Source organism: Sciurus vulgaris, assembly GCF_902686455.1.
Source record: "Sciurus vulgaris genome assembly, chromosome: 17".
Lineage (NCBI taxonomy): Eukaryota > Metazoa > Chordata > Mammalia > Rodentia > Sciuridae > Sciurus > Sciurus vulgaris.
The window spans coordinates 17,395,813-17,419,368 of NC_136478.1; the positions used below are offsets into that span (position 1 = coordinate 17,395,813).

Sequence of the window (23,556 nt, forward strand, 5' to 3'; positions counted from 1 at the left end):
TTTTCCTAAACCAGGCCGGTGTTAGAACCCATAACCCTCTCCAGTTGGATTGGGGAACCACCACAGGCCAATTAGAGTAGATTCCTTTCCTCATTAGGCAAAGCTCACGTCGACGAAGGGGCACCAGAGCAAGTAGGGTTATGGGTTTGGTGATGGGCCGCCGTTCAGAGTCACTCCTGATGGCAGGGTTTGATGGATGCATCAGTAGCCCAGTTCGGCGGCACACGCCTGTAATCCCCACGACTCGGAAGGCTGAAGCAAGGTGATCTTAAGTTCGAGGTCAGTCTCAGCAATTTGGCGAGGCCATAAGCAACTTAGCAGGACAGGTCTCAAAATAAAAAAGCCGCCAGACGCGGTGGCGCGCGCCTGTAGTCCCAGTGACTCGGAGGCTGAGGCAGGATGATGGCAAGTTCAATGTCAGCCTCAGCAACTTAGCGAGACCCTGTCTCAAAATAAAAAAAAATAACAAGGGCTAGGGATGTAGCTCAATGGTTAGGCGTCCCTGGGTTCAATTCCCAGTACCAAAAAAAAAAAAAAAAAAAGGCATCAGAGTTAGCAAGATTACCTGGACACCACTCATAACTGCATCCCCCCATCCCAGCCTCAATGGCAGAATCTCAAAAGAGCGGGGACAGGGGAGAGCCTCCAGTTAAGGAGGGGTGGAGCTCAAGGAAATGGGTAGCAGCAGACAGACCCTCTGGGGTGGAGTGGGGCCCGCGTCTTTGTCTATCCCCACTATTCTAGCGGAAGATAGAGGGGCAGGGTTTATCTCCGTCTCAAAGTTGAGCAGGCTGTGCAGGGAAACCCCATGTGAGCTTGGGCCACTCACAGTTCTGACCTCTACATCCCCATATATACCCATGAATGCAGGAAGGATCTTGCCACCTAAACTGGTGACTGCTAGTGGGAAATGACACTAAAGAACTGTTTTTGTACTTAATCCCTCCACAGAAGCCTTCCTTCTCCTAGGACAGTCCAAGACATTGCCTCTTGGGTCTGGGAACTCTGAGCCTAGGCTTGTTTACCTAGGGCTCATAAATAGGCAGGGAGTTGGGAGAGGCATTAGTGATGGTCTCCCCAGGCTCCATGCCCCTGGCAAAGGGCCCACAGGGCATAGCACCTCCCAAAGAGCGTTACTGGAGAACCCCGGGCACGGCCTCAAGAGGCTTGGGTGTAGATGGGAGGCGTGGAAAGTGCCACCTCACAGGGCACTCAGCATATCCACACCACCCACAAAAACCCCTGGGAGAGGCGGCAAGGTGGAGCTCTTTGCATAGATCTCAGTGATTCCTGAACTACAAAGGAGCCCTACGGGGAACCTAACTAGGTCAGGAAAGCAAGGAATGTCCTGAGCATGTGAGACATTCATCTTGGACCAGTTCATTCCTGCCCAGTGCTATATGCCTTTACCTATGCTGGATCTGGGGATGCAGAGATAAACTATGTCTCCCTTGAAGGGGCAGGGGAAAGGGAACAGCAAATGGCTAATTACTGTGCAAAGAGATTAGAGCTGTGCCAGGAGCTCTGAAAAGGTTAAAATCCCCTGGCCACAGGATTTTCACAGGACGAGTAAGAACTGGAGACAAGAGGTAAGAAAGGTTTCTTCCAGGCAAAGAACAGACTTCCAAAGACTTGGGAGACCATAAAGTACCTGCAGTAAGCAGAAGCCAAAGGTGGGACTGGATGTGTAGGCAGAGAGCTGTAGGCCACTGCAAGGTGCCTCTGGGTTTATATCCTGAGGACTTTGAAGGGGTTCAGAGCAAAAAACTTACATGGTCAGAATTCTGGATGGAACACTGGATTGGGGAATTGGGTGAGGTTAAAGGCAGGAGATGACAAAGTGACCAACCAGAGGAAGCAAGTGGTTTTAGGTAGAAAGTTCTTCCCAATAAGCAGTCCTGCCTTCAGAGGGTTTCCAACCTGGAGCCCAAATGCCCCTCTAGCTCTGTAGCCCTCTGCCTCAAGTTAATGGCCCACCTATTAGTACCACATGCAACATGATCCTGGTATAGTGAAAGGTGCCAAAAGCTTGGTCAACTCACTTCCTCATCCCCACAAAACTTAAAAGCAACTTCAACTTCAGGATGTATCCCCTTCCCGACCCCTATATATATCTCCCAGGTTATCATCTGAATTTAGAAAATGGACCCTTATCCCAGCTCTTCTTTCCCTCCACAGATGACTTCGACTGAATCAAGAGCTCAGCCAGTCAGGCCAGAGAAGAGGCAAGAGAGAGACCCAGGGCCTGTTGGCTCCCCTACCCCCACCTCATTTGGAAAGGGACACAGACAAAGTAGATGGCTTTAAAAATTCACCCATTATTTAAATGTTCCACAATACAATTGTGTTCCCAAGGACTGAGCATCTGGAGAACACTTAGAAGGGACCATGTTGTGGGGCAGTCTTCTGGTCTGTGATAAATTGACAATCTAACAAGAAGGCAAGGAGTGATGAGGCCTGGGGCAGGAGTAGGGCACCAACTGCAGGAAGCAGTCACTTTCTTTGTAAGAAAAGCAACAATGGCCAGGTTATGAAGGAACCTTCACACACACACACACACACACACACACCCCAATATGCATATTCTTTCCACTCCTCTTCCCCAGAGAGGGCCAAGATCTCCCCTCATGACCTCTTTATAAGACCAGTTCCAAAGGTTCTGTAGGTCATATGACCCACCTCCTGTCCTCTCTAAGAGCCCTGTGAAATGGAGGCACAGGAGCCAGTGCAGTAGACTGCAGGGGTCTCTGAACACCTCTGTCCCTCGTGTGTGAATGCCAGCCAGGCCTGAGAATCAAGTGAAGACATTTCTTTTGCCAGCTGCCACAGGCCTGGTCCTGATGTCCCATTTTCAAGGTTCTGTATCCTTAAAGCCATAGGATAACGTTATAGTTTAGCCCAACCCAGCCCCTTGTTTCACTCCAGGGGAAACAGGAGCCTTGAAGGAAACTCAGTTTAGACAAGTTCCTCTTGTGCATGCCATGAATCTCTCATCTCAAGCTCTTGTTTTAGTCTTCTGTGCCTACTCCCCACAACCAGGCCAACAATGGCCATAAAGGACTGCCCTTGTGCAGCTCCCAATCTGGGTGGAAAGGATAAGATCAGCCAACTGAAACCTCAGAAAGTTAGCTGCTGAAGTCAGCACAGGGTGCTGAGAAGACAGATCGGCACTTTGTCCTCACTAGGCTGAGGGGTTTGGACTCAGTCCAGAGAGCAGTCTCAGAGAGCCAGGGAGGCCCTATGGGTGCAAAACTGTGGACCTAAGACATTTCTCCCTCACCTTTGCACAAATCCAGTCTTCTTCTTGTACCACTGGCAGCCCTGCCACCTTCTCCAGCCTTGTTCACCTCTCCCTCTCATGCTCATATCAAAACCTTTTGTCCCCAAAATGTGCTGAGCTAAGGGAATGGCCTCAAAGGTGACTAAATGGATGGATAAGTGTGGTAGCTACTAGCCCATGAAGGGGTCTGGGAGTTTTAAGTGGCATAATTTAAGGTGGACATGATCACTAATGGTGGAAAAAGCCTTTAGGTCTAAGGTTCTTATTGAGTCCCAGGCTTTGGGCAGCTTACCACTGAAGTGTATTGAAGTGAGACCATTTGAGGACCAAAATATTCAACCAGGACCTTTGCTAAGCACCCTGTCATAGGACATACAGTAACCAGCCCCTCCCTATCTGACTCTAGTGAATGAGCCTCTTCCCTGTGCCCTCAGAAGCTTCAAACTCCAGCCTCTTAATAGAACTCCAAAATCTTAATTGAACTCTACCCCCGCCTTCCTTTCCCCATGACCCAGCAATGAATGAACCTAATCCTGACAGGGAAGGGGGCATCCCCAGGAAAACCACATCAATAGGAGAAACAACCTGAGATCAATAGCCACTCCCACCAGGGAGGTGAGATTTAGTTCTTCCCCCACTACAGAGGGGGCTCCACCAGGCCTTTCTCTCTGCCCAGTTCCAAGGCTCTGGGAGGCAGCTGGGACTGCTGTATTTTTATCTAAACACAAAAAAGCAAGTGTGGGTGGCAGGGAGGGGTAGCACTGGGACTAGGACAAAGCCTTACCCACCAAACCCATGACTCAGAGAACCACAGAGACAAGGGCTACTGGCTGGAAAGGAGGCCTGACCCCAGGTCAGGTTGCCACAGAGCCATGAGGCTGACCCAAGGGAGATGTGGGGAAGATAGCCTTGCCCCAGAGGGGAATCCTCTCCTCATAGTACCTAGCCAGGAGGAGGACACACGGCATGTTTACAGCACAGGAAATGGGGGTGGAGCTGGGCAGAGAACTTTGGTCAGAATGCCCCTCCCAGTAAGTGGGGGAGGTCCCAAGAGATGTGGTGGTGGCTGATGGTTTGCTTCTCACTGCCAAGAGGAAATTAAAGTGAATCTGCCACTTCCTTCCCCTCAAGTTGGAGTGGGGAGGAAAGAGTGGGTGTGACCTGTGAATGCAATAACCTAACTTCTGTCACCCACAGCTTCCAGTGGCCCCTGCCCAGAGCAGGTATTTCATCAGGTCTGAGCTCCAATCACCTGTCAGGTTTAAAGACTGGGGAATCAGATCAACACTCCCCACTCCACTGGACTGGTCACTTAAAGGGGCACCAGATACTCTAGTCCTTTCCCAGATTCTATAGAATTTACCTTTTTTTTGTAGAGCTTATCTATTATCAGGAAACTCAACTAATGCCCAATACCTCATGCTTCCTATCACTAGAATGGGTTTCTTGGGCCATCTTAGCTCAATCCAAGTCTGGTAGGCCTGAAAGTTAGCAGCCCATCCCCCACCTCCATCATACCCATAAGGATGGGCAGGGGACATGCTCTGGAAGCTCCAGCTCTTCACAGACGGTGGGAGAATAATCAGACTAGGACACAAGTCCATGTGTGAAGATGCCCAAGGCTAAATCAGTCAGTCATGGGTGATGGTGGAGGGGTGTCTTTATTGCACTGTACCAATGTCAAGTTAGGGAAAAGTCAGTCACCTGAACAGCTCCTGTTTTCCAGTCACTAGGAACTTGGCCCTGCCAGTCACAAGAGATGCGATCCACACCTGGGCACTCCTTGGTCTATGTTCCAGACTGATGACCTAGTCCTGGACCTCAAACTCTTGCCACACCAGGGCCAGCAAATTGACCAATGGCATCTGGTTCATGCTCCAGTATCAAGGCCACCTCAGTGCCAGGCCCATGGAGAGGGTTACCATGGCAGGAACAGTAGTCACCAACCTTCCAGGGTTCTCTTTTCACCACTTTCCAAGGTCACAAAGGGCTTCTTGCATAGCTCCCCAGGCAGGGCTGGCTCCTGAGTTCTGGGGCCTCCAGGGTCTTGGTCAGGAGCCTCCCGCTTGCGTTTGTATAAAGCGGAGCTCTCCTCACCAAGGCGACCCTCAGGGAGGCCCTGGCTCCGCAAACAGACGATGGCCGCAGTCTGCTCTGCCAGTTTCTTGGACTTGTCCCTGGGCAGATGAGTAATAAGGCAATAAGGCAGGTGGGCAGGTTACAGGATGAAAGACTGGGAATTCTGACTCTTACACACCCTTAGCAGAGATCCTGACAACAATGAGTAAAGGGTCATCATGCAGGCACATCCACCCAACCCTCCCAGACCAATGCTGGATTCAGGTCCCCCAACCCCAAGCCTCAGGCCCTCTGATAAGAAAACTCACCACAAGGTGGACTGGTACTTTTGCTCTGCAACAGTGACAATAGAGCAGAACAGGCGATCTAGGGGTCTTTGAACCTGGTACAGAGAAGACAAAGGAAACAGAGCTGATTGCCCTCGAGGCCCACCTGCCCCATCACATCAAAGGCAAGTAAAGGGAAATACAAACTAATGTAACTGAGGCTGTCTGTTCACATGCTCCTCCCATAAAAAAGGAGGTACATTTTCTAAGGAAAGAAGCCCAATATACGAATTAACAATGACACCATCTGTGTCCAATTTCTGTCATGAACCCAAACAAAGGGCCATCAGAGCCCGTAAGTGCCAAGAATATGAAGCCTCCTCCTACCAAGGAATTTACCAGATGGCAAAGGGGTGAGAGAGGACATGGGTGGGGGCAGAGAAGATACATTTGGCAGATCAGGTGATATGGCTGCAGGGGAAGGCTGAGTGGATGAGACCTGAAGCAGCAAGGCATATGGGAGTCTTGTGCTCCATGCTGAGGGGCTTGGGTTTGATCCTGTAGGCACTGGGGAGCTAATAACTTGAGCAAGGGAGACAAAGGTTAAATTTTGTTGCGAAAGTCACTCTGGCAGAAAGGGACACAGGGCCCAGAAGGTACAAGCCTGACTGGAAGAGGCGGAGTAGACTAAACAAAGAATGGCCAGAGGGACCAAAAGTCTTAAGGTTTCTACACCAGAGGCTCCAAATCTAGGCCCCAATTCTGTGCCCCACTCCAATCCAAAGATATACCTGCCAAATTGGACAACAGGCCAAGGTCAGAGGGGAAGGGCTATCAGCAACTGACCAGCCACCAGCAACTTCTGCACACCTAGAGGGCAAAGCTAGATACTATCCAAATAGTCTAGAATTCAGGGTATGAGCTGTGGGTGTGCTAGATGATAGCACCACTGGAGGGAGCACTGTGGCTGGCTGCAGGGTAGGTCACAGCCAGGAACTCACCGTTTCATACACAGGTTGTGCCAACTTCTCTCTCCGGCACCACTCCAGCAGGCACATCTTAGGGGTGATCTGGGGTGTGTAAGCTCTCCTAGAGAAAGGAGAGGAAGCAGCAGGGACCACTCACCATCTCCACTCCCTCCCTTACCAATTGTCCCACCAAGTTCCTGATAGGTACTACAGGAGCTGAGACCTCAGGCTGTTGCCTTAAGGATCCTGTGCCTACTCCTCTGGGCTCACCTTCCTTTCCTGCCAGTGGTTGATACCTAGGTTCTACCTAAAGGGAAGATGGGCTTTAGCATGCTAGGGAACTGAAGGTGGGGGGAATCCCAAAACTCTGAGCTCCACCCTGGAAAACAGACTCTAACAACCAGGAAGGAAGGTCCAGTTTGCTTCATGACACAAGATTTCTGGAAGTGGATGGAGTGGAAACTTAGCTCAGGGATCTAGCTCAGTGCCCACTCTGACTCCATCTTCCAAGTGTCAAAATGATCTGTTGCTGCCATGGACACAATGAACTCTGACATCAGGGTCAGTCTGAGACAGGGTGACAATGTAGGAGGGACATGTTCCAACTTCCCACTGGGTGCTCCTTCTGGTGTGTGACTACCCAAGAATTGTTCTCCTGCCCCCACCGCACACCCTTGCCAGAGAAGACTGGATTCTGGTCTGGGCCTGGAGACTGAAGAAAGGCTCAGATCAAGTGGCAGAAGACAAGGATGAGGGACAATTCAAAGCTGAGTCACAAGCCTGGAGTGGTGGCACATGCCTGTAATCCCAGTGGCTCAGGACGCTGAGGCAGAAGGATCTCAAGTTTGAGGTCAGGCTGTATAACTTAGTAAGACCCCCTCGACTTAATATAAAAATTAAAAAGGGCTGGGGATGTGTAGTTCAGTGGTAGAGCACTCCAGGTTCAATCTCCAGTATTGGGGTTGTGGGGGAGAGCTGAGTCACAACCTGAAGTAAAAATAAGCATGAAGCTACTTCTGCCTAAAAAGGGAACACAGGGCTGGTGAGGGCAGTAGATGTGGGCAGGGGGTCCAGAGCCAAATGAGGGTGAACCTCCTGTAGCTGTTGGGGAGCTTCATGTAGGCAGTTAGCTCCTCAAGGCCAGGGGAAAAGCATACTTTTAGGAGCAGGAGTCCCCTGCCCCAAGGTGTAAGAGGGGGTGGTCTGGGAAAAAGTAGAGTTCAGTTACTCTTAAAACAACATGCTCTTCCTCAAATAGTGCTGCCTGGGCTTTCAGGGACTATCTTAGCTAAAAATACCTTCTCTAGGAAAAAGTATCTAACCAAGGAGACTTGCAGTATGTCAGCCTTTTTTGTGGTACTAATGATTGGACACAGGGCACTTTACCACTGAGCTACATCCCCAGCCCTTTTTACTTTTTGAGACAAGGTCTCACTAAGTTACTGGTCTCGAACTTATGATCCTGCCTCAGCCTCCCTAGTAGCTGAGATTATAGGCATGTGCCACTATGCCCAGCACATACAGCAACCAACGTGTTGGCCAAGTCGTACTCTAAAGGTATAAGCCCTGGCCCATGCTGACGCTAAGCTGGAAACCTACCGATCAAACTTGACAGCCATTTTAATGACACCAGAGGTATCTTCAGCTGGTTCCCCCACCTCCTCTGGAGTCTTGGCCAAGAGCTCAGCCCTCCGGGCATCCAGCTCCTGAGTAGTCTCCTCATAGAAGGCACTAAGGCCAAAGGCATCACTATGGAGGAAAAAGCAGAGCACAGCAGGCACCTTAGTAGAGCAGCACTGAGGGTACTATAGGAACCCAGGGCACCACCACCAAGAATCAAAATGCCATCAGGGCCTGGCTGGAACAAGAGCCTCCTGCCCAACCCAATATCAACCTGGACAGGAAACTAGAGTGAGTGTCCATGAGCATGGACATTAAAGGGAAACTGGGCTGGGTGGAAAAGGTCCTAAGGCCATCCCCACTACTTACAGCCACTTCCCCCATGATGACCAGCAGCTGTACCAGAGATGACCTATACTGATCAAGCACTTGTGGTGTGCGCAGCTTCATCTTCATGTCAGCCCATGGGAGGAAGAAATGGAGGCCTGACCACTGAATAGTTCCCAACTTCCCATCTGGCCTCAAACAGCTGCCATGGGTCTAGCTGGAACTGAGGTACCACCAGAGCTGCTGAGTTATACTGTTTAGAGCTCAAAAAAACCAAGGTCCAGTTACTAAGCTAAATGGAGTAGAGAAAGAATCAATGCCACAAGGTAGGGGCAGGAGAAGAATTCTGGCAAAGCTTTTCCCTTGCAGGAGGCATCTTGAGGGCTGGAGGCCCCCGCAAGCAGATGGATTCCTAATAATGAGGCTGGTTCAGAAAGGCTTCTTGGAGGATACAGATGAGGGGGGAGAGACCTTCCAGGCAAAGGACCCAGCAGGAGCACAGGTATGGAGGTATGAAAGCAGATAGGTAGACAGAAGCCATAGGAGCCAGGACTAAGGTACCACCAGAGCTCCTGAGCTATACTGTTTAGAGCTCAAAAAAAACAAGGTCCAGCTACTAAGCTAAATGGAGTAGAGCTAAACTGTGGCTAAACTGTGAGGCACCTCCAGTGTCAAAAACCTGAGCTGGAGCTGTACCAAATCTGGAGGACCAAATGGTGACATCTCAGACTGCAATGTGATGGGTGTGGATACATGCCCAGGCTAGAAGCTCCATTCAGTAGCCCTACCTCTCCTGACTATTGGGTCTTGGTAGCCTGGCATGTTATGGTCTTATTAATGGAAGAAGGAATTTCCAAGCCTACCTTTTGCATTCCTCCAATATACTAGTGCCCTACTTCCCAAAACCCTATTGTTGAGATGGGTCTAGGGATGGAACATTCCAAAGCTTTGAAAGTAACCCACTCTGTGGGGCATCACCCTACTCCTAAAAATCCATGTCCAGAAATTGTGTAGCCTGACACCCTGTGGTCATTGTAAGCCTCAAGGTCAAGCCTGGGAAATATCTGCAAAGACAGATGGATAGTTCATTGCCTTTCTTACCAAATTTCCTGAGAAGACTGGGCAGCATGGAGCAACCTTCCCTGGGGCGACTCCAACTGTTCCCGCAGCATCTGGCACAAGCAATACTTGGTATTGGTGTAGTGGTTGTCATACTGCACCGCCTAAGAGGAGAACTGGCATGAGCCCATCTGCTACCAGCAGATGTCAAAGCCTGAGCTAGGCTTCAGTGGCAGGAAAAAAGGCTCCAAGGGTCATCAAAGGTATCCTTGCTATCAAGGCAATGTGATCCCATAAAAGTCACCTCCACCCTGCCATCTATTCCTCCAGCTGGTGGTACAAAGCTTGAGAATCAAGGCCCACAATCGGAAATACCTTCTAAGGTTCAGAAGTGCAGGGATCCCCATCCTGCTTTGGCCACCACAGACTATGATGGAAAACCCACTACAGGGACGGGGGAACACCAAATTCTGGCATAGCAGCTCTAACCCAAGGACAGGGGTGAGAGTTCCTTAGAACCTGGGTGGGTACTTTCTCTTCTGACATTAAGTTCTTTCCAACTTCCCCTACATGGGTAGGGCACAGCCCCATTTACCAGGCATATTTGATATATTATCTGTCACTTCATGTCTTTATACAAGTAAAGCTATCATTCCACTCCACAGCCTAAGAAGTGAGTCGCAGGGAGGAAAGATAACTGCCCAGGGACACCATCAACACCCACATAATCAGGGATAGGGCAGGAGAACAGCACTTCTGATCCTGCCTCCTTGCTTTCTACAATATTCTAGAATCTCTGAGTATCATCAGTGCCTAGGAAGGTGCTATGGCACATCAATAACAAAGGGAGAATAAGTGGGTGAGCCCCAATCAGCAAGAGGGACATGATTCAGCTTATTTGAACCAGAAGGCATCTGGCTGGACCAGAAGCAACCCTACTGATGCTTAAAGCCACTCTGTTTTCTCTGTGACAACATACATTCTTGAAAGCCACCAAGGGACAGCAGAGCATGAGTGATAACATCACCTTTCACCCAGTGAGCAGTCTCAGCACTCCTGAACAAGTCTTCTCTACTACACATCTGCCAGCTGGCCAGAAGAGATGGACAGCTGACCTGGACTGAAGCAAAGTCCCTTGCCTCTAGCTGATTGAGACCACTGGACAACTGGTTGTAATCAAACCGCCCAACAGTACATCCAGAACCAAGGGGATGAGGGCTGCAGCACTGGAGAGAAGAGGCTCTAGGACAGAGGGTTTCCAGCTCTGGACAAAGGCTCAAGGCCTCCTACCATCCCCAGCTTGCTCAGCCATGGGAACTGCATGCTGTGGCCACAGCTTGAAAAGGACACAGGTAGTCCCAAGCAGGTGAGCACTAGAACTAAAGAAGAAGGTGGAAGCCTGCTCTGGGCAAGAGCTATATTCTCTGATCAGGCACTGATCAGAGTTATCACTCATGCTCTGCTGTCCCTTGGTGGCTTTCAAGAATGTATGTTGTCACAGTATGTTCACTGAAGAGTTTGAGGACCACTCAGTCTCTGCCTGTAGACATGTAATTGATCAGAGTCCCACAGAGTCCCAGAGCTGTGGAAGAGACAGGACAGGTGAACTCATTAAAATTAAAAAAAAAAAAAAAAAAAAAAAAAAAAAAAAAAAAAAATTCCTTTGCAGGGAAATGTCCCTAGTACTACCATTGAGTTCCTCGTGAAAAGAAACTGCTTTAGAAAGAACTATTCACTAAGTAGAGCATTAAAGTTAGACTATTCCCTAACTCATAGCAAAGCATCCTGGAAATTAGCAATAGAAATGTTTTAGAAGTCATTTTGACAGATAAGTGAAATAAAGTGAGAAATCTCTATAGAGAAAATCTGTCTCAAGCAACAACTACAACAATGGCTCCTCCTGGCTTTGGCTGCACCTGTGCCAATACAGAGGCATGACTGTCTTCAGTGACACAAAATCCCTTTGTCCATGTGCATGGGCTTGTGTACATGTGGAGTGTGAGGGAGAAAGAACACAATATCACATATGTAGGGCCTCAGAAGCACCCTGGATCCAGAAAGTCTTTGCTATAACCTCCACTCCTCTGGAGCTTTAGGAGCACACACCCTAGCATCTTCTCTTCACATGGCAGCTGATGAGACTCAGTGCCACACTCCAAGAACTAAAAAGGAAAAGAGAGGAACAACAGGGGCTGCTGGCTGCTACCATAAAATGCTCTCTGCAGGATTGTGGCAGACAGAAATGGTGGTTTTGAAAAAGTGCAGAGACGTACATATCTGATATACTTCTGCATGACCTCCTCCAGGGGCCGCAGACCCTCCTTGAGGAAGATAGATGGGTTCCACATGGCCGCTCGGGCTACCATCACTGAAGAGGCAGCTGTGGCTTGTCGAAATTTCTCTATGTCCAAATGCTGCTGGATGTGTTCGTGAGATCCTCCACTGAAAAGCAACAGGAGGGTTAGGGGTGTCTCCATTATGGAACCTTCCAGTATTTTCAGAAAAAGGCAACTTCCCGATCTGCTACTCATTAACAGTGGGGTTTTGGCCAAGTCACTTCAGCTATTAGAGCTTCAGCAAAGTGGAGATTATAATCTCACTAAGTGAGATAAGATGTGTAAAGTAACCCAAACCTGCTTGGTATTTATTAGGTATTCCAGACCTTTTACTTTCCTCCTCCCTCATCCAAAACAGTAGTAAATGCCAGCCCACATCTGAAGACATGAACCTAAAATCCTGAAACTAAGTAGCCACCCATGTGCCTTCTAAGCACTGGGTTAAAACCCTGAAGAGGAGGATATAGTTGTAATTGTGAGGGTCAAGAGGAAGGTCCAATTTGGTCACAATTCCCCTCCCTCTACCCTGATGTTCCAGGATCCTCTCAGAAACTGCTCTGTCCTCATATGTTTCATCAGGAGACAGGTGGAAGTCTCAGCCCAGAGCTAGTCATGTTGGGGGAGGACCCTCAAGTGGTAACAGAAGTGACAGGCTCCCTGGATTCTCCAAGCCACCCCAAAACTTTACTGGGGACACAGTGCCCAGCTACACCCCATCCTCCCACCTATCAGGCGTGCCTTTTGTCAGGGCTTCCCTGTTCCCAAGCTCCTAGGCTCCCTTAGGTGCAAGGCTGAACTGAACACAGGCCAGCTCCCCACTAGCAACTGGATGTGGTCTCTGGGCTGCTCATGAGTACCTCATACCTGCACATTCCTGATCCTATAACGACCCTGTGACCGGTCTTATGTTCCTGGAGCCAAAGCACTATGAACTCTGCCTTGGGACTCCCCTGAACCGTGCACACCTCACCCTGGGTATGACATTACCTTGCCACCAGTCTGCTTCAGCAGCCACTTTATCGCTCTCCCAAGCCCATGCATCAGAGTACCCCGTGCTGCCCTGCACATTTGCATCAGCCACTCATCAGAAGGCAAGTGACCTTACATGGCCTTACATGATAGCCACTTTTCTGCTCATTTCCCACTCTGCTTTTTTCTCTTTTCCTTTATGGTCACTTTTTAATGCTCTCTTATTTCTTTTCTTAAATGCCAGCTCAAGTCCATTCTGAATGAGTTGTGGCAAAAAAAGTAAATGAGGAAGAAGAGAAGTTTACTTGGCTATGACAGGAATGGAGAGGGTTTCAGCAATGGCTTTGATGACTTCACAGCTAACAGGGTGCTGAGGTCGCTCCTCCCGCTTCCTTGGAGACAAAAAAAAAAAAAAAAAAAAAAAAAGGAGAGAGATGGGATTGACGGCTGAGTGCTCACCCAGGTTATCTTACCAAGACCTACTACTGTCCTCCCTACTGGACCTCAGGAAGATTAGGCAGCCACGTGGACATGAAGGACAGGTTGCAGGAGTGGTCTCCCTAACCTCTAGGAAAGAACTTTGTGGTGAGGAACTAACTCAGCTTAGGTCCATGCTGAGAAGGCAAGTCCAACTTTCAAGAGGACAGCAGGCAAGGCATGGCTGGCAACCAAGGTCATGCTGCTTTCTCTGACTTCCCCTTGCCCTTCCCAGAGATGAGGGACAGTGCTATAAGAATGGTGCCCCTACTGTCCCAGTCTTTTCCTCCCTAAGGGACTGGTAACAGCTGTCACTGTTCAGACTGGCCACTCCCACGCAGCTGCCTGTGCTAAAGCCAAGTTGCACAGCTGATCCTGGGGAAAAGGACCTGACACCGGGTAGGCCCTGTGTCCAGGGCAGCTAGGACAAGCCACAGACCTTGGCTGTCATGATGAACCACAGGGGAAGCAGGACATGACCCAGGGCATCTCCTTCCAAAGTTGACTATAAAAAGTTCTTGTGTGTGAGTTAGCAAGTCTCAGGGACTCTGAGGCAAGGCCTGACCTATGTTCAGAGATAAGCAGGGCAGGTGGTTGACAGGGCTTTTCTAAGTGTGCGCCCTCTGCTACATTCCTGAACTTCTCAGAAGATCCTGCCAACTAGCTTCCACCTCTATCTTCCTATATCCCCAGGACGAGGGATATAGCTCAGGGGCAAAGGATCCCTGGGTTTAATCTCAACACCAAAAAAAAAAAAATAATAACATCTTCCTTTATTAAGAGAATTATGCCAGGCTATGGCCAGGTTATATGCCAAGGTTTTTACTCACAATCTCATAAAAAGTTCACAAGAGAACTATAAAGCAGAAATTATCTTAATTTCTATATTAGGACTGTGGCACTCAGAAGTGATTTCACCAAGGGATACACAACTAATAAGCTGCAGACATAGGATTTGGCACCAAGCAATTTTAGTCCAAAGCTGCCTAAGAAAGGAAAGCATGTACATGCAGCTCTCACTTTCCCCTCTGACTTCAATCTGAGCAGCTCTGCTTTTCTGTTGTATATGATGGAGCTCTGGATGCCCTCTGAAAAGGCTGTCAAAAATCAAAACCAGGAACCTGAACTGTTCCATAAGACCCCTGAGCCCAAAAGGCACATTTCTCAGAGATAAGAAATCACCAGCCAAAGTCTGTTGTCTGGGGTTCCTTGTGAAAGGACATTCTGGGCACAGGGAGCAAATTTGGGAAACCAAGGCCATCCTTCAGAAATACCTCAGGTCTCTTAAAGAAACACATTAGCTACAAAGGACTATTTAAAATAGTCACTAGGACAGCTGGTAGTCCAACAAGAGCAGGCAAAAGTGGTAGGGTCTTCAAAAGAACAGCCATCTTGATAGGAGTGATGGCGTACCCGTAAAATGCTAATGACTAGGAAGGTTGATGCAGAAAGATCACAAGTTCAAGGTTAGCCCCTGCAACTCAGCAAGGCCCTAAGCAAATTAGTAAGACCCTGTCTCAAAATAAATAATAAAAAGGGCTAGGGAAGTGGCTCAGTGATTGAGCACCCCTGGGTTCAATCCCCAGTACCACAATAAATGAATGAATGAACGAACGAATGAATGAATGAATGAATGAATAGCCATCTGCCTGGTGTCATTCAAAGGAGAAGCCATTGCTCAATTAAGTGAAAAGAAAACATTCAGAGTCAGAGTTCTAATTCCACCACTTTCTGTCTGCATGATACGGTTTTGAGCAAATCACTCCATCTCTACCACTTCAACATCATGTGGATGGGGCATTTCTCCTTCTCCTGTGTCTCTCAAGCTTGGAGCAGGGCCTAGCACCAGTAAGGGCTCAGTAAAAGAAACAAAGACAAAAGCAAGGCTGTTCAAGGGGTTTGAGTACCCTCTGGACTCACAGGTTGTCGAAGAGCTGGACAGAGAGGCAGGCAAAATAGGTAGGTGAGGGACTGTAAAAATGGTCGAGGAATAGCCCTGCCAGTCAGTCCCTAAAAACGCAATCACTCACCTCCCATGAACTGTGATGGCAGCAATGCCAGTCCTTTCTATTCGCTTCACAAGGTTCAAGGTATCTTCTAGCTGAGGAAGATCACATAAGGTGGTTACTGGGGCCCCAGGGTTATAGCTGCTGGCTCTTAAAGTGGGCTCAGCTCCATTCCCTCCACCAAACCTAATTCAGCACCTCATGAGTCATTCACAACCCCAAAATCCAACATCACCTAGAGAACAGACCTTCAGATATACAACACCATCCTTACCGAAGGTAGAATGCGGATCTTGCAGGTCACAGGTTTCCGAGTCCCTTTAACAAGAGTGCTGAGGATCTGCAATGAGGAGCACACAGGAGCACCTACCTCTTCTGGAACAAACTGCCACACTACTTGTATACTGCTACAGACCTTTGTATTCCAGCAGCACAGACAGTTCATGTATGCACAAGTGTATATATGTATCTGTTACATACATACATATGTAACACTCCATAAGACAAGGAATGTACCTCTGTTCTATGCTGAGTCCCAACATCAGTGATGCTCTACCTGGTACAAAATGGTGTATATACATTTGTTAAATACACTGAATGAATTAGGGAGTGAATGGATCTGTATGCATTCCTGTGTGGAATACAGTGATCCTTTGCCAAGATCAAACATCAGAACCACCTAAAAAGCAAATTCTTGTATTCTTGTATTCTACGCTGTTATTTCTCTAAGGGCAGGGCTTAGGAATGTATTTTCAAAAGGCTCTAACCAACACACTGTGTTTTCAATATGATTTTGAGGACTAGCCCTGGTTAAGAACACATGGCTGGCAACTTCTCTCCTGGATGAAGGGAAGGAAATGTTCCCCCAGTGCCGTCCAAGGCCCTGCAGAATGAGAAAGCAGGAAGGCCTTTAAAGAACTGTGCTCTGTCCTCATGCACCCATCTTTAGATAAGTTAGATATACAGGAATGAAACTAGCAAAAGAAAGGACAACATTTTCAACAAGCTATAAAGTGTTTATTGCATAATAATTGAAAAGGATTTCAAAGAAAGATCAAGAAACCATACAGGAAAGTATCAATGAGGTAGCAAGACCAGACCACACAAATAAGAGATCAAGAGAGATGTAGATGACACTGCACGGCTGTGACATTGATATCTTCTTCCCACATCAAAAATTTCAGGCAAGGCAAGTTGGAAGCAAGATGATCTCAAGGACCTTCCCAGAACTGAACCTCTGTCCAGAAGAGGAGATACACAGGCAACTGTTGCCAGTCTTCTTCTAGACAGGCGGGGGCAGCAGAAAGCAGAAAACCAACAGAGGAGGCCTTTTTCTCAGGGACAGGCTGAGGCAGCCACTCTGGAAGATAACAGACCAAGAGGCTGGGCTGATAAGTAGACAGCTCATGAGCAAGACACAGTCTGCTAGACCAGGTAAAATTGACAAGCAGGAAGGAACAGTTCACAGGTGCTACCTCAGGAGACAGACTGGGCCTGAGGTCCTAAAGTCACCCTGGCAGGTCTTATAGGGGCACCGCCAGGTCCTTCAGGACACAATAAAAATTCTCACTCTCATTCTATCTCTGGCTTACCGCAATGTCTATGAATAGTTCCTTTGTAAGCACTACTTGGAATGTTCTGATATTTGGGAATTTAAGATACACTAGCTGGTCTGATCCAATGCTCTATGTTATGGAACTTCTTTTAGTGTACTTTAATCAAGTAGAACAGAATTTCTGTTCATTTCATGTTAAGAACCAGGAAGGAGATTAGGTAACCAAAAGCTCTAACCACTTGCAAGATCAGCACTGAGGGGAAACAACTAGAGGCAGTCCTCTAGCTAAGATTGAACATGAAACTTTTCTGGACAAACAACTCTCCAGGTCTACATCACATCACATGTCCTTGTGAAGGTCTCTGGGGATAAAGGACCAGAGTCAAGTCTATATCTGAGTGGAGAAACAGCACATCTACCCAAGACTGGTTCGCCTTACCAGATCAGCCGGCCTCCTGGGAAAAAGCAGTCCTATCTCCCTGGGTTGTTGAGGAAGGAGCAGGTAGGAGGATCAGAAGTCATAGGCTTGGGTATCAGTTGAGATCAGAGTTCAAGTTCTGGGTCTGCTCACTGGTAGCCTGACCTAAGAAACTTCACACACAAGAAGGATGCCCTGGACAGCCAGAAGATGCACAGGAAGCTTGGATAGGGGTGAGATCCTGTATCACTGAGCTGCAGTCTAAAACTGAATGTCTTAATCCAGGGAGGATATACCAGTATTACCTGTGGAATCTCTTTCAACAGAATAATATCTCCCCACCCCTATCCATTCCAAGGTTATAGAGAATTCTCATCAGATTTTTTTTTTTTTCCAATTTGGATAAAATTTAAATACGATAAAATTCGCCATCTTGGGTCAGGTATGGTGGCACACACTTGTAATCCCAGCAATTTGGGAGACTGAGCAGGAAGATCACAAGTTTGAGGCCAACCTGGGGAACTTAGTGAGACCCTGTCTCAAAACAAAAGATAAGGGCTGGGGCTGTAGCTCAGTGGCAGAGCGCTTGTGAGGCACTGGATTCAATCTTCAGCACCATATAAAAATAAATAAATAATAAAAATAAAGACATGCTGTCCATCTACAACTTAAAAAAATAAAAGATAAAAAGATAAAAAGGGCTAGTGGTAAAGAATTCCAAAGTTCAATCCCTAGTATCACCAAAAAAAAAAAAAAAAAAAAAAAAAAAATTGCCGACCTAAACATTTTTAAGTGTATAATTCAGTGGTATTAGTTCATTGTATTATTAAGTATTTTCAAAGTTATTCATGACCTCACATAAACATCTTTATTTTGAGAAAATTTCAGCGGGTGGTCCTGAGATGCTCCCACGATGGAATCAGGGTCCTAAAACACCAAGCCTGAAGGACCCACAAAGCTCACCCACTCACCCAAACTGCCAGTACGGTTTGGGCTTAAATTGAATCCAGTCCCCCGTGCAAAAATCACATCTGATTTTGTGGGAGAAACCCGCAACCCTGCAACTTCCCCTCCATGAGGTAAACTCCACTTAGCCGACTTATGTGACTTCCCCACCAGAGAAGGAACACTGAACTAAGCATCTGGAGAGCATCTCTGCTGCCTCATGAGTAAATGTACCTCATTGAAATAGGAACAATAGAAAGGATAGAGCCAGCAACATGAGAAACTAGGTCGGAAAATAATGAAAATGCCTATGTGCTGAGGACCCTCTCTTACACGTGGTAACTGCTTTGACATCCATGGCTGTCCACTTCCACTCCATCCTGCACAGAGGTGCCTCACTGTAAGTTCCAAGCTCCTGTTGCCTATTGAACTGTGGTCAGACACTTAAAAATGATCCGAGGCACCTTTAATCAAGGACATCATTGAGAAGGGGCACTGATCCTGGATTAGGAATCACAAGACTATGACTCTGAAGATGGCTCTGCCTGCCACTTATTTGTAATATGATCTTGAAGAAAATCATTTTTTCTCTATGCTTTAGGTTATTTTTTGTCTTGTTTTTGGAAGATTTTATTGTTGTTTGTTGGTACTAAGGATCGAACCTAAGGGCCCTTAACCACTAAACTATATCCCCAGTCCCCTTTTATTTTTTATTTTAAGACAGGTCACACTAGATTGCTTATAACCTCACTAAGTTGCTGAGGTTGGCTTCAAACCTCTGAATCTCCTGCCTCAGCCTCCCTAGCTGCTGGGATTACAGGTATGCACCACCACTCATGGCTAGTTTATTACTTTTGATCAAAAAGATTGTAAGTGAGCATGGTGGTGCATGCCAATAGTCCCACTTACTTGGAAGACTGAGGTGGAAGGATCTCTTAAGTCCATGAATTGAGACCAGCCTTGGCAACATAGTAAGACACTGCTTAAAAAAAAAAAAAAAAAAAAAGAGCTAACAAATGCCTACCCTGTGTACCTCAAGGGGTTTCAGGGACAAACAAATATGCTTTGAAAAGGAAACTACCCTAGAAATGGTAAGGATACATTATGTGCAGATTAGAGGGACATTATATGTGGCTGCATGTGGGAAAAATCAGAAGAAATCCAGTCAACACATACAGTGATCCTCCTATATCCCAAAGACAATTGGAGAGGAAGAACGTACAGAATTAAATGCAACAGCCAGAACAAACCATGGCAGCTCTTACTGGTGGAATCTGAGTCCCAAGTCACACTAATATGCAGGAAGCACCATGAGGCTCAAGGCCTAGACAGGGAAGTAGGGATGGTGGAAAACAAAGGAGCTGAGATCCTCAGCAGCAGCAGCAGCAAGCTGAGAGCTGATGAACCAGGAAAGAAAAGGAAAAGATGTGCACGGTATGATATAGCAGAAATGTTACCCTCACAACCCCTGACAGTCCACAGCACTGGAAAGCAAATGCCAACCTGAACCTGGGGCTCCACTAAGCCTATCTGCAAAACAACCACAGGGAAGGGAATAAAGACTTACTTCAGCTTGCTTCCTATGACCCTGACCTGGCTTGCTCTCAAAGAACTGATGGGACTCCAATGGTATGGAGGACACACCCCCTGTTATTCTCATCCAGGCCCCTTAGAGAGGACAATCCACCCACCCCTCAACACATACAGACACTAAGCCTACCCTCACCCAAGGTGGTCTGGCCTCTGCTCTCTCATCCCAGACAGGAGACAGACAATACAGAATAGTGTCTAGCAGAGTCTTCTAGCTCTTACTTCCCAGGTCCCTAGCTCCAGGCTTTTACAGAATTCAAAGCTGCTGTAGGCTGGATCAAGGGATTCCAAACCTAGCTGCATGCTGAAATCACTGGGAAGCTTTTTAAAAATCTTCCAGGCAGAAGATGGAGAAGCTAAGTGAACTTCAGTAAATCTAGAATGGGAAGAAAGACATTCCAGGCAACGCTAGCTCATAGCCATGTTTGAGGATCCTACTTTCATCCATGCAAGACTTACCTTCTCAATCTTGTCAGGGTCTGACAGCAGAGCAGCTCCCATTCCTCCCTAAAGAAAAGCCCAAAGAAGGTCAAATATCAGCCGGAGGAGGAAACTCTTCGATCCTAGCCCTTCTGCCCCCCCATGGTATGGCAACCTGGTAACCAAGGGCCATTGGCAATCAGCATTTTCCTAAGCAGGTCGGAAGACAGTTTTTATGCCCATAGTAGCAAGGAAAGGAATTTGGTGAATGCTAAACTCACCACACCGATCCCCTTGGCAAAACCTGTGGATTGCTCTAGAATTAGGCACTACAGAATTTCTCTTTCAGGCTGGATATCTTGGTTCGTGTCAAAAATCCCAGCAGCTCAGGAGGCTGAAGTAGGAGGATCAGAAGTTCAAGGCAACCCTCAACAACTTAACCAGTCCCTGAGCAACTTACTGAGACCCTGACTCAAAATAAAAACAGAAATAAAATAAAATAAAAAGGGCTGGAGATGTGGTTTGGTGTTTAAGCGCCCCTGGATTCAATCTTTGGTACCAAAAACAAAACAAAACGAAACAAAACAAAACAAAACTTTTTTCCCAGGACTTTCCAGTCCTTACTCAGATCTCATTGTCATAATAAACTAAACCCCACCATCTTCCAAGCCCTTAAAAAACAATGGATCCTCCCTGAGGGATGAGATTACATACTCCTTCTTCCTCTCATACCCAATACTTGCTTTGGTTCCAACAACAGCAAAATCATTCAGGGAACAAACCTTGTCCAGGCCCTTCACTTCGGCCAACAACAATGTCCCATTCGTGAGGACCCAGATACACGCCAAACTTGAGCAAAAACACCAGCAAACAGAAACCGCCAACTCAGAGCCACTTAAAATTCAACCCTAACGATACTGCTTGTCTCATGATAATAGGATTATCACCAACAATTCTCCTGCCCTTTTCTTCTTTCCTTCTGCAGTACTGGGAATTGAATCCAGTGTGGCTCTACCAGTGAGCTCAGCCTCCCAAGGAGCTGTGATCACTGGCACATGGCATCATACCTAGCTCTTTTTACACTTTTCCACATTTCCCATGTTCTACACAATGCGATGAATTAATTACTTTAACAATCCGTTTGTCGGGGGAGAGTAGTAGAGGAGGGGATCTTTAAAATTCTGAATGAAGGGGAGAAAAACAAACCCAATAAATACAGTATACACACTACAAACTCATGAAAGCTCACAGCGTGTGCTCAGAAGGTTTGAGTTCAGTTGTTACAGTTTAATTTCACCTTTAAGGATGACGACTGAGTCAGAGAGCACATTAATCACTACACACTGCCAGGTGCAGTGGCACACGCCTGTAATTCCACCAGCTCAGAGGGTAATCAGGAAGAACACAAGTTCAAAGCCAGCCTCAGCAACTTGGTGGGACCCTGTCTCAAAATAAAAAATAAAAGGGGCTGGGGATGTGGCACAGTGGTTAAATCTCGCTGATACCAAACAAACAAACAAAAAAGGCACCATAGACTTGGCCAGGCTTGCATTTTGAGAATTGGCAGGGTGGAAGAGCCACTAACTCTGCATTAGAGGGTCACAGATACAAATTTTAGAGGCCTCAAGGAAGCCGGGGAATTCACCCAGCTCCATCTGTCCTTCACCTCACACACTCACACCCAGACCTTCCTTATGGAATTACAGAATCTCAAATTCAAGCTGCCTATACTTTCCACACTAATTTTGCATAATGGAATTTCCTTCCAACTTCTTTTTAATAGATAAAACATTCAACATGTAAGATGTTCAAAAGTTAAAAGAGTAAAAGTTCTCCTTCTTAATAAGTGAGAGACTAATCAATACTTTACTTTCTTTTTTTTAATTGGGAATACTTTACCAAATTTCACATCCTTTTTTGTTTAATATAATCATTTTTTTAAGTTATAAAAGGACACAATACCTTCATTTTGCTTATTTATTTTAATGTGGTTTTCAGGATCACACCTGCTAGGCAGGCACTCTACCACTGATTTACAACCCCAGTTGTCCCCCTTTCTTTTTGAGACAAGGTCTCCCTAAGGTGCTGAGACTGATCCCCAACATGAGATCCAGAAGGTGTGGAGTAAAGTGGGGAGCCCAGGATCTCTCACCACCATCACCACCTCCCAGCTCCACTGTGTCATGCCTCATGTCACACAAACATTTATGAGGTTGAAGGGAGCAGCAGTGGCGGCAGAACTGGTGCAGATCCCCAAGCACCATGACAAAGAAATAAGACTGTGCCCTCAGGAACTGTCCTGGTGTTCTGCAACAGCCCCAGCACTGTCAGCTGGCTGGGATATATTCTGGATGGCCACAAAATCAAATCCTAAGGCTCTAGGGACAAATGCCAGCCTCAGTGAGGGCAGCTATCATCCAGTGCTTCACAAGGGATCCCAAGACATACTGCTCTGCACAGACATAGCCTCTCGGGGCCTACACAGCACCCCTCTGGAGCTGGTTGTCAATTATGATTTTCCCGTCACCCTGAAAGATTACATTCACAGAGCAGGGAGGGTGGGCCGGCTTGGGAGTCAGGTGCCAGGTGCGGTTGTCAGCTTTGTGACCCATCCCTGGGATGTGAGCCTGGTGCAGAAGATTGAACTGGCAGTTTGCAGAAGGAAAAGCCTTCCAGGACTGGCATCCTCTGGGAGACAGTCTTTGCCTCAGCAAGCTTGATTTCGGCTCACTATAACGTGATTCTAGTTTAGGGATCTTTCCTGGTGTCCTGCACGGGTGAACACACTTGTCATCTAGGCTGTCCTTAATGCCTCTCAGGGCCTGGTGAGCTGCTAGTGGCTTTGAAAAATGAGCTACTGGCCAGTAATGAAGCACGGGACAGTAGAATAGTCTTTCACATAAAATATGAAGAATAAAATGGATTTTGGTTTGGTGTCATGTTATGATTTCTAGCAATAAATGAAGTTTTTATGGGCTGTCTCAACAATACTTATCATTGGGGTGGACTTCATTGTATTTAGTGATTCAGACTCCAAATTGCCACATGTAGGACCAAGACTCACTTGAGTTTATTTTCTTTACAGTTCTGGCAGAGTGGCACACTCTCTACCACTGAGCTACATCCCCAGCCCTATTGTTTGTTTTTTACTTGGGGTTTTCTGTTGTTGTTGCAGTACCAATGTAGGGGCACTCTACCTCTGGACTTCATCCCAGCCTTCGACCCTTTTTTTATTATTTCT

The 23,556-nt window shown here is 47.2% G+C and overlaps 1 protein-coding gene across 2 annotated transcripts in view; it reads right to left on the minus strand.

Annotated features, from left to right (window-relative positions):
- Positions 1-4,889: 4,889 nt before the first annotated feature.
- DUS2 (dihydrouridine synthase 2) overlaps positions 4,890-23,556 on the minus strand; it is a 45,782-nt gene continuing 27,115 nt past the window's right edge. For both annotated transcript variants that reach the window (XM_079116886.1, XM_079116885.1), the window contains 10 exons: positions 20,355-20,402; positions 15,662-15,727; positions 15,412-15,482; positions 13,210-13,296; positions 11,873-12,041; positions 9,642-9,763; positions 8,193-8,342; positions 6,627-6,714; positions 5,668-5,741; positions 4,890-5,457 (listed from right to left, as the gene is read on the minus strand). In XM_079116886.1, the coding sequence (XP_078973012.1) occupies positions 5,220-5,457; positions 5,668-5,741; positions 6,627-6,714; positions 8,193-8,342; positions 9,642-9,763; positions 11,873-12,041; positions 13,210-13,296; positions 15,412-15,482; positions 15,662-15,727; positions 20,355-20,402 (1,113 nt within the window). In that variant the 3' untranslated portion in view covers positions 4,890-5,219. The remainder of the gene's footprint in view (positions 5,458-5,667; positions 5,742-6,626; positions 6,715-8,192; positions 8,343-9,641; positions 9,764-11,872; positions 12,042-13,209; positions 13,297-15,411; positions 15,483-15,661; positions 15,728-20,354; positions 20,403-23,556) is intronic.